Source organism: Episyrphus balteatus, chromosome 1 (assembly GCF_945859705.1).
Source record: "Episyrphus balteatus chromosome 1, idEpiBalt1.1, whole genome shotgun sequence".
Lineage (NCBI taxonomy): Eukaryota > Metazoa > Arthropoda > Insecta > Diptera > Syrphidae > Episyrphus > Episyrphus balteatus.
Genome location: NC_079134.1, coordinates 153,662,621 through 153,674,287, shown reverse-complemented (window position 1 = coordinate 153,674,287; position 11,667 = coordinate 153,662,621). Strand labels below are relative to the sequence as shown.

Sequence of the window (11,667 nt, the reverse complement as noted above, 5' to 3'; positions counted from 1 at the left end):
TCGAAATAGCTCTTCTTTTCAAAAATTTAGGCAAGCTAAAATTAAAATTCAAGAATTTCAGCCGGCTTGTGCGCAGCTCCAGTTAAAAAATTACATTTTCATTTGCAACTGCATATTTTGTGTCACAATTTAAAGAAGAAAAACAGAGATTTATTACCTATGTATTGAGATTTTTTGAATTTTTAATAATTTTTTTAATTAATTTTATGTGGATTTAGTTGGTTTGCAGTCTAAGGGTCGATTTGTTCACACTCGATTATCTTTTAATCATGGATTTTTCTATGGAATAATCCTTGATTAAAAGATAATCGACTGTGAACAAACTGGCCCTAAGCCGACGATATGTAATACAATTTTTCACTAGGCAAATCACAAGAGCAATTTCAACAAGTCATATTCAAGAGTCAGAATAGGCTCTCTACAATATTAAAATGGCAAACTTTTCACATGATACCCTATTAACGAAAAGAAAAAATCAATGCACTTCCCTACTCTAGATTCATATTCATAAAACTTCTCAAAAACTAGGACACGCGTTGCAGACTGATGATTTAACAACAAACACGAATCCTGCAAAGTTTCTGATATAAAACAAATCGTGTTTTGCTTCACATTCAACGATTTTATTTAGCTGGTGCTGGGCGCTTTTTTTACTGATTTGATTATCCACTCGGATAAGCACTCACCCGGAATCGTATCATCATCATCCTCATTATTCATTTTGGGGTTTTTGCTCCTTAATTTTTTTTCAACTTAATACCTACAGTGCAGAAATGATGAATATACCATATCTAGAATAAGTAGAGGTGATTCAACCAATATAATAGGAGAAATTTAATATTCTGAAAAAAACTTGTAGATGGTGCTTTTTAATGGTTACGAATAATTTTTGTAGATCAATTAAGCCTAGGATAGGTCAACAACATCCAATTACCGGAAACACACACGTCCACGTGTGTGCATGTGATAGACTTTAAATGAACTTAATTTAAATTTTATGAAGAAAAAAAGGAGGTGGTAGCACGAGTTAATCTTGGTTGCGTGTTGGCAGGTTTTTTTGTCTTCATCCGGGTAGACTTGGGATCGACATTTTTTGAAAAATATTTATGCCACGCTGAAGGGCGCATACAAACTGTGAATAATTATTAAGGATAAAGTTGCGTTGTTAGTTTTATCAGCAGCGATATATCAAGGAGTTTTCGTTGCTACGTATATTGTATATAGTGTTTAAAAACATCACTAAGGGCTGGCAAACATGATGCTTTTTAACTGCCAACCACACCCTTTCTGGCAGGTAAGCGTGTAAATTAATTGATAGCATGCTTGTAAGTTTTTTAACTATTATGTTGGGTCTTTTTGATGGACTTCTCAAATTTGATTCATAACTTAAACTTAACAACTTTTCATTTTGATATTTTTGCATTCCAAAGGTTCTTCAGACAGTTCTGCAAGTGGTAATTGTTGATATTCGATGATATTTTGCTTATGAACCAATATTTTGTGAAGATTAGGTGTGAGTAGCTTTTTGAGAAAGGCACTTTTGTTTTAAAATCTCTGCTGTTTTCTTGGTATTTTCTTCAAATTTGTGCAATTTGAAACGTTCAGTATTATTTTGAGCCTCATTAAAACTTTTCTATTGACTTCAGTTATTCGAACGGTTGTATTCGATTGTTCAAAAAAATCTCCTTGAAGTATTTCCATCATTAATTTTTCCAAACCCTTGCTTTGATTTATCAACATAAAGTTCAAGCTCATTACCTTTGGATCTTATTTTTTCCCAACTATTATTTTATTGTAAGATAGCGTACCGCCAAACTTCACAGATTTTTATATATTTCTTTGGACATACAGCAGATATTTCCTTAATTATATCACTATTCGCCTTTTCATGGTTCTTATTATCTAATACTTAAAGCTTCAGATAGATGATCAGCATTTATCTCACTGGTACTTTAAATTAGTTTTTGTTTTTTTGTTTTGTTTTGTGAACGTATCTGTTATATTATGTTGGCGATTTCAGCCTTGAAGCGGATGGAAGGACCTGGGACTCCAAGGACGAGAGGCCGGTCAAACCATTCGTAACTGCCCTCAACTCTGAATATGTCGTAGAGGCCCGAATATGACTAAAAAATTTTATATGTTTATCATAAAATAAATTATGAGTCAGTGAATGACTTCAAGAAAAGTTAATTATACAAGATTCACTTTTACTTAATTGAATGTAAGTTTTTTTATAGACATTTACAAGTTAGATGAGCTTATTACTACTTCGTTAACAATTTTTATTATTTTTTTTTTCTAATTAAATTAAAGAAGATATCAATTAAAACTTAAATTAATAAACACTTGTGGGAAGTTTATCTTAAAAAAAAATCTCAACAAGAAAATTTCTTCCTTCTTCCTTGTTTCATTGAAAAAAATAAAAAAAAAACAAGAAAATTCCATTGAAGCTATTGCATATTCAAGAACAGAAACGAAACAAAACGAAAATGGAAAGAAAAAAAAACCCTCCAGAGAAATCAATGCAAAAATAATTTTCCAATATCCATCTCCTTGGATTACTTTATGAAATTCCCCATTGTTACCATGCGGTAGTAGGTTTGATATTCCGATTCATAATCCGAGTATGTCTGATTATTGAGGCACTTGGTTGGGGGAATATAGTTCTTCAATGGATTCCTCAGCAAGAAACTATAATATTTTGTTGCTTTTTTTAGCAATCGATTTGTATTTATGTCGGCCACTTCGATTTTATCCAATAGCTCGACCAGCTGTTCTCTCTGTTGCTTACTTTTTGCTCTCATATTTGCAGGATTCACTGAAGTAGAAAAAAAAAGAAGAAAAATGAAATGTAACTGGGATAGGACAAGAAAGTGGGATTGTTGTTTTTTTTTCCCGTCTACTCACCACCAGTACTGATGGTTATCGAATTAATTTTCAACTCGGATGAAATATCGCTAATCGAATCGGACCACGCTACCCGACAATTGACCTCCTGCAAGCATCCGTGCGGTGTAAGGAGTATCCCGGGTGCCAACTGAATTGTAGATGATAACTCATGCGATTCGGTTATGAGAGGATTTGGCATTAAATAAAAGGCACTGAAAAAAAGAAATACAAAAAAAGTAGAATTTTCAATCAATGTAACTCTCTCTCTCTGAAAACCTTCAGATAACCCACATTCAGGCTACATACCATTCCTTAGTCACGCAACTGAATTTCTCAAATGGAGTCTCCATAAAGGTGCAAATTTCAGTTAGAATCGGCGGCAATATGTATCGAGAATGTGTGGCTCCTGGCAGGATAGTCACATCACCAGACCTTGCCAATGCACAACTACTATTCAGTGTCGAATCGAAATCCAATTTCGTGCTACTGAACACGTTTCCGTTGCTCATATCGAAAGTAACATTACCATCCCCACTGGCGGTCGTCGTAAAATTGCCACTCATTTTCATCATCACCGATGGCAAATAGTGTGATTGTTCTAGTTGCATATCTCCGAGGAGATGCTGCAGCATGTTCTTTGAAAATAGAATCTTTTCCTTCATTTGATGCAGCTGCATTACTTCGTATTGGATGCGATTTATCGAACTGTCGATGTCTGTGTAGACTTGTTTTATCGAATTGAGCAGAATTTCATGGTCTTCGAGTTGTTTTGTGCCGCATTCGATTTGTGCCTTGCACAATTCGATCTGGGCTAGTATATAGTCGTTTTGACCTTTATTGAATACTCGTGTGTTGTATTGTACAATGTAATTGGAAATTATGTCATCGATATCGTCGTCAGTTTCGATATTGAAGAGATTTACTTTACATTGGACAGCTTCGACAAATTGCGTGTAGGCGAGGGAAAAGCGTTGATTGAGAGAATGGCTTTCTTGGCGTGCGGACATGTAGTTGGCTGCCATTCCTAGAATGGATGCTTTGGCTTTGAGCAGTTTTAAATCAAAGGCACTGAGATTTTCTTTGAATGGGATTTTGGGTGTTTTATTAAGGGTCATGATGTTTTGGAGTTGTTCTTCTTTAACTTTTAATATGGAATTGAATATGAGAAAGTTAGGTATGTTGGTGAAGAGTTTTCGCATTTTACGCCACATATCATCTTTGGCTTCCTGGACGATGTGTGCTGAAGAAAATTAATAAATGTTTTCAGAAAATTAGTTTTTAAAATTAGTTTTTATTTTTGGTTCTTATGAAAAATTAATTTTGTTTTGGGAAACTTGTTAAAAACAAATTGCAGTATAGAGTTGCACGTTCATGCTGAGATAAAGTAGCATGGATTTTGTATACAAGAACATGTTAAAATTTCAATTTTTGATTAGAGGAAAAGTAAGAAAGACGTTCACTTCAAATGAAGTACGGAACGGTGTTCTTTTGGGGGGAAAAAGGGGGAAGTGAAAGTTTAAAAAAAAGAAAAATATAACAGAGACGTGATTAAAGGTATTTTTTAAATTCTGAATATAAAAAAATTAAATCCAACGCCAAACGATTATCATAGAAAAGTTATACATAGACCGTTTAGTGCAAAAGAGTGTATTTACCATACAACAGGGAAAACGAAACAAACACAACAATTTTGTGTTTTAAGATGAAACAGGAACAAAAAATTCAGAAGGTCCTGAGTATTTTTGGATTAAAAGGTGTTTTTTTTTAGAAGCAAACAAAAACATTATAAGGTCCAAACAATCAAAAAAAATAAATGCTAGGCTTATAAGCTCTATTTAAAATGTTGCTTTTACCATGAGAATTACGAATGAAATAAGTTTATTCTTTTTTTATGAAGTAGTGTTTTTAAGAGATAAAAAAATTATTTCACTGTAGCAAAAATTCAAATTGAAATCTAGCAATGTGTAATGTGTGAAAATAAAAGAGTTTCATGGCTAGGTTGGAATTTTCTTTGATATTTTCCAGCTAATATTTAACCAATGTTGGATTTGGAAATACATACTATCTACGAATGTGCACCTAATCTGTAGAAATTTTCTCATACAAAAGTTTTATGAACTTGGGTATAATTATTACAAAATTTTTCAAGTACTTGCATTTTTTCTCTACAGTTTTTTACCTACACAAACCATACTGTATCGATTCTACTCTCTTAAATAGTAAACAAATCTAATTAATATCTATGGAAAATTTTCGGACCCAAAATTTTTCCAATGGCTGAATGTACGCACATATCTATAAAAATCGTTTTTTTTTTTTTTTTGCTTTAAATTCATATTAGTTTTTGAAAAAGTGTGATTTTCAATCAAAAGGTGCATTAGTTCTATCCACGAAAACTATGTGCACTGTACGACTTATGTAGTTCTCACTCAGTGGGAACGAAATACGCTTTTATAAAATACAAACTCAAACATATGTATGTAAAGGGGAAGCAATTTTTAAAAGCAGTTTTATAACGAATAACAAAAATAATCAAAAACTTTTTAGTTTTAAAAAATCTGTTGACATTGGTGCCTGCCTAGCAACAGGTGATTATTTTCCATTCACCAACGTTTTTCACGTCTATCTGAACTTTTGTGTTGCGTCATTTCTTCTAAAAGCCTTATTTTATGAGTGTGTCTGTGTATGGTTGCAAATGGATTCGAAAACTTAGCAATTACACGGTGTAACACTCAAAAAATACGCGGGCGGAGACCTATCAGGTTTTGTAGAGCTAGTCGCACTGAATACGAAACGGTATTTGAAAATCCCCTAACACCCCCAAAATCTGGAGTTACGGGCAAAAAACGGTTTTTTGGACCTTCACCCATTGAAAAAATTCTAGCTTCGACAATTTTTTACCCATTTTCGATTTTTTTACAGTTTCTGATAGAAGATAAATATACCTTTTTAACAATGTATAAAACATGTAACTCGGTTAAACCACTTAGAATTTATAAGATGTCAAAGTTCAAAAATTCAATTTTTTTTGTCATTTGCCCAACTTCGGCATCAATTTAAAGTATATGTTTTCAAAACAACATGCTATTTAAAAAATATATTCTAAAACTATATCTATTTCCCAATCGATCGAGGTATTTTTTATGAAAATCACTTCAAAATTAGCTTAGAAAAAAAAATTTTTCGATTTCAACCCAGATACAGAAATTCGAACTTTTAGGTATAGAACAAAAATGTTGTTTCGGCACGTAGTAAGATAAGTTGGGCGCCAGGATTTGATTAAAGGTTTTTGTAGAGGAGCTCAATACAAACATTTTTTTTCTTTGGGAGGGGGGTCTATCTCCCCCCGTTTAGGTGGGAGGGGCATTTTTCTAAAAAAAATTATCAAAATAAAAAAAAATTATTAAAAAACAACGGCAACACTTACAGTAATAAATGATACCATTTCCAAAAGGCAAAATTGTGCATTTGGTTCTAATTTCTAAATCAATATAATATTACCAATAGTTTTTGAAATAATCGATTTCAAAGTTAAAAATAGGCGAAAAAAAATTTGTAAAAACTCATTTTATACTATTTTTGTCCAGACTGTGAATTTTAGTAAATAAATTACTTAAACAGAAAACTGCCTCAATTAATTCCTTATCGAACAGTGAAAACTATATGTTTCTATGTCTTCTAGTTTTTGAGAAAATTGAAAAATTATTTTATCAGATTTTTCTTTTTTCAAAATATTTTTTGTTTTTATTTGTTTTTATTTTTCAATTTTCTCAAAAACTAGAAGACATAGAAACATATAGTTTTCACTGTTCGATAAGGAATTAATTGAGGCAGTTTTCTGTTTAAGTAATTTATTTACTAAAATTCACAGTCTGGGCAAAAATAGTATAAAATGAGTTTTTACAAATTTTTTTTCGCCTATTTTTAACTTTGAAATCGATTATTTCAAACACTATTGGTAATATTATATTGATTTAGAAATTAGAACCAAATGCACAATTTTGCCTTTTGGAAATGGTATCATTTATTACTGTAAGTGTTGCCGTTGTTTTTTAATAATTTTTTTTTATTTTGATAATTTTTTTTAGAAAAATGCCCCTCCCACCTAAACGGGGGGAGATAGACCCCCCTCCCAAAGAAAAAAAATGTTTGTATTGAGCTCCTCTACAAAAACCTTTAATCAAATCCTGGCGCCCAACTTATCTTACTACGTGCCGAAACAACATTTTTGTTCTATACCTAAAAGTTCGAATTTCTGTATCTGGGTTGAAATCGAAAAATTTTTTTTTCTAAGCTAATTTTGAAGTGATTTTCATAAAAAATACCTCGATCGATTGGGAAATAGATATAGTTTTAGAATATATTTTTTAAATAGCATGTTGTTTTGAAAACATATACTTTAAATTGATGCCGAAGTTGGGCAAATGACAAAAAAAATTGAATTTTTGAACTTTGACATCTTATAAATTCTAAGTGGTTTAACCGAGTTACATGTTTTATACATTGTTAAAAAGGTATATTTATCTTCTATCAGAAACTGTAAAAAAATCGAAAATGGGTAAAAAATTGTCGAAGCTAGAATTTTTTCAATGGGTGAAGGTCCAAAAAACCGTTTTTTGCCCGTAACTCCAGATTTTGGGGGTGTTAGGGGATTTTCAAATACCGTTTCGTATTCAGTGCGACTAGCTCTACAAAACCTGATAGGTCTCCGCCCGCGTATATTTTAAAACCTCATTTTTGTAACACCGTGTTATTAGCAGTTATTTGACGAATAGACTTTCTTATCTAAACCTGTAAAAAATTGGCCAGAAATTTAGGTCTTTTTACCAGATTATTTTTCTTCAGAAAAGACGTTTATCTTGGACAGATGTTAGTGGAGATTAAGAAATGTATATTATATTATATACGATCAAATTCCACTCAATGACTAAATTTGAATAAGATCGAATATTTATCTAGGAAGAATTGATATAAATTTGTTCTTCATATGGCCTAAAGTTGAGCAATGCGTGATCTAAATTTGCTGAATGAGCTCAATGTCTTTTCTTAGTTAGACAGTAATTAATACCAGGAGTGTTTGAAGAAAACTTAATCGATAAGATAATATATAAAATTATTTTAATAGTGTTTTGTAAGAAGAACTTCAGGCGAATAAGGAAGTATACTAAGAACAAAAAACACATCAGAATAAAAAAAAAATGCTATTGAATCAGCCATGATATACTCTTAATTTATTCAACAACAAGAGCAACCCGAAAGATTCAGGGTCACTCTTATCTGGACTTCATGTCAAAGTGGTTTTAAAGGATTAACACCGCTTTATGAAGTCACCCGGCAAATTCCACAGGCGTATCACTAGTGTGAAATAGTTACATGGGAGAGCACCAAATAAAGGTAGAAAATGTAGATGTAGGTTGATGCAGAGGACGGATTAAAGTTGAAAATTTAAAAAAGTAATTCTTGAGTATCAGACTTCGTTCGTTATCAGTACGGTGACCATATTTCTAGGACCGAAACCCGGGACAAATAAAAAATTCGTTGGATCGTTTTGAAAACATGGTTAAAAAAAAAATAATAAAATGAGTTTTCATCATTTTTCCTAATTTTGATTTTATGGGAACATTTTCGTTAAATTCATTTAAGTCTTTTCCAAGGAAGTCAGAAACGATTCTATATAAAGTACCTACTGTTTATAACTTCTAAAAAAAATGTTTAAATCAAAAAAGTGAGAGCTGTTTTTTAACATTTTAATTTTATTTTAAAGGCCAATTTTTCAATAGTCAGATAAACCTCAGTTTGAGCTTATTCCTAGGAATAAAAGTTTTTTTTTATATTGACATTTACCTATTCTTTTGATAGTCTAAATGACGATTAAAAATTCAGGGCTAAATGATTTTGAAATTTTGTAAATGCTTTTTGCAATGCTTTTTTTCGAAAAATTTGAAAAACTTTTATTTTCCAACCACTATTTTCTTAATTTCTGTACAAAGTATTTACAATTTTGAATACAAAAATCCGAGAATGTGGAAATACGGTAAAATCCCGGGATAAATAACAAAATACATGACACTTATACGTCATGGGTTCCTTAAATAAAAACCCGGGACAAGCTATAGAAATACGAGACAGTCCCGGATAAACCGGGACGTATGGTCACCGTAGTTATCAGTTTCCTTTTCTCAGTTTGTATCACCAGAAAATCTGCGAAGTTGTAATCCCTTTTATATATTCTTAAACTCAGTCATTCTGATAAGTTTTTTTATCGAAGATAGAATAACTCACTAAGCCCTGATTTTTCAATTGCCAGTTAGACTATCAGAAGAATAAATACCAGTATAAAAAATAAATACCTTAAAAAAGGAGACCCTCTAACCTGCGCCAACTACAGAGGAATCAGCCTCCTTAACATCGCCTATAAGATCCTCTCTGCCGTACTATGTGAGCGTCTGAAGCCGTTCGTCAACAATCTGATAGGTCCTTATCAGTGTGGCTTTAGACCAGGAAAGTCCACCATCGATCAAATATTCACATTACGGCAGATCTTGGAAAAAACCCAGGAACAACAAGTCGATACCCACCACCTGTTCATCGATTTTAAAGCCGCGTATGACAGTATCTACAGATATGAATTGTATAGAGCTATGTCTAGTTTTTGGCATCCCTGCAAAGCTCGTCCGGCTGTGCAGGATGACGATGGAGAATGCACGCTGCTCCGTCAGAGTCGGTAAAGACCTAACCGAAGCATTTGATGTCGAAAAAGGTTTTAGACAAGGCGACGCACTGTCATGCGAATTTTTTAACATCGTTCTTGAAAGAATTATACAGAACTCAAACGTCAACACCAGAGGCACCATCTTTCAAAAGTCCGTCCAGCTGCTTGCATATGCCGACGATATTGACATAATCGGAAGAACTCAGCGTGATGTCAATGGCGCTTTTGTAAGCATCGAAGCGGAAGCGGCAAAAATGGGTTTAAAGGTCAATGGGGGGCAAAACCAAGTATATGCTGTCGTCAAAAAAGGACACTCAACATCGACGCATTGGACAAAACGTCACTATCGACAGCCATAACTTCGAGGTAGTAAAGGACTTCGTCTACCTGGGCTCCGCTATAAACACAGACAACAACATCAGCGCTGAAATCAAACGGAGAATTGCTGCTACTTTGGTTTGAGAAGGCAACTGACCAGCAAAGCCCTCTCTCGAGCAACTAAGGTGTCCCTTATCATCCCAATCCTGCTATATGGTGCAGAAGCATGGACTTTAACGAAGGCGGATGAAAACATCTTGGATTGCTTCGAGAGAAAAGTTCTTCGTGCGATTTTTGGTCCCGTATGTATTAATGGTGATTGGAGAAGAAGATACAACAACGAGCTTTACGGGTTGTACAAGGACGCTAACCTAACCAAGAGAGTGAAGGTGCAGCGCCTGAGATGGCTATGTCACGTGGAGCGCATAGACAACAATGCTCCGGCCCGGAAAGTTCTCGACTCCAACCCAGAGGGACGGGCGGCGCAATAGAGGAAGACCTCGTCTGAGGTGGCGCAACCAAGTGGAAGGGGACCTCAAACAACTTGGCGTGCGCAACTGAAAGCAGCGAGCTAAGGATAGAGCTGGCTGGCGAAGCTTATTGGTTGAGGCTCAAATCCACAGCGGATTGTAGCCGCCTTACGGTCACCCTAAGTAAGTAAGTATAAAAAAAAAAACTTTTATTCCTAGGAATAAGCTTTAACTGAGGATTATCTCTGACTATTGAAAAATTGGCTGATGTAGGTTTAGAATAAATTTAAAACATTTTAAAACTTTAAAATAAAGTGCAACTTACGATTTGAATTATTCAAAACTAACGTGTAGAAAGAATCCAATTCCTTGTAAGCCTCTTCAACAGCATTTGCAGCAACATTTTCATTAGCATTTGCCGAAGTCAACTTAACAGGCATTGTTGCTATTATACGTTTCTTATTCGATTTCTCCTTTTCCAAATCTTGCTTCAATTTGTCTCTTTTCAAGTCAAGCATATCGACTTTGGCTTGAAGACATTCTAATTTTTGTTTTAACTTTATTGATTGCATATCTTCAAAAAAAATGAACAAAAGGATAATAAATATACAGAAAGGGAGTGTGTTTCTTTTTGACTTACTTTTTGTTTTAATAGAATTCGATAAAGAATTGTATTGAGACATAACTTCGGTAGTCTTGGCTTCCAAATCGGATTTTCTTTGTTTAAGGTCCTTGACTTTCAAATAACGTTGCATTTCTTTAGGCAAGAAGCTTCGACTGCATGCCTTTAATTTATTGCTTTTTTATAGAGATAAAATAATCTAGGAGGAACAAATTTACTTACAGGAACAACTTGATCCTTGAGTTTGTCCATTTTTCGTATAAGAATATTTTCACGAATAACTTGAACTTCTTGACGTGGTTTAACTCGCTCGATCATATTGCAAAAAACATCTCTTTGTCGTGGTGACTTAAAAATGCTAAAAGTATTTCAAGTTTTATTTAAATAAAAGTTAAACCAAGATTAAATAAGGAATATTCTTACGATCGAATAGCATCTCTACTTGGCATATCGTTTTGCGGGAAGCCCAGCTTTGTTGCCCATATTTCAAATGCTAGAATATCTTCATCGAGTGTCATTTTTAAGTTTTAATAAATTTAATAAATAAATATTTAAATTTTTGTTGAAAAAAAATAAGAATTTATTAAAAATTTAATACAATAAATAACACAAAAAAGAAACTAGTTTTGAAAACAAATCAAAATTTTAACAGTTTT

The 11,667-nt window shown here is 33.2% G+C and overlaps 1 protein-coding gene across 1 annotated transcript; it reads right to left on the bottom strand.

The window, feature by feature from the left end:
- Positions 1-2,492: 2,492 nt before the first annotated feature.
- Positions 2,493-11,667, bottom strand: LOC129906401 (augmin complex subunit dgt5-like). The gene is made up of 7 exons (XM_055982157.1): positions 11,435-11,667; positions 11,234-11,369; positions 11,030-11,174; positions 10,715-10,963; positions 3,196-4,129; positions 2,908-3,101; positions 2,493-2,818 (listed from the first exon to the last, which is right to left on the bottom strand). The coding sequence occupies exons 1-7, from the start codon at positions 11,527-11,529 to the stop codon at positions 2,559-2,561; spliced, it is 2,013 nt and encodes a 670-aa protein (XP_055838132.1). The 5' UTR covers positions 11,530-11,667; the 3' UTR covers positions 2,493-2,558.

Bases quoted from the DNA above. Each gene is read 5' to 3' on its own strand.
- LOC129906401 (XM_055982157.1), bottom strand. From the start codon at position 11,529: ATGACACTCGATGAAGATATTCTAGCATTTGAAATATGGGCAACAAAG. The intron at 11,370-11,434 runs GTAAGAATATTC...AAATACTTTTAG, and splicing joins AGTAGAGATGCTATTCGATC to CATTTTTAAGTCACCACGAC. The intron at 11,175-11,233 runs GTAAGTAAATTT...AATAAATTAAAG, and splicing joins TCAAGGATCAAGTTGTTCCT to GCATGCAGTCGAAGCTTCTT.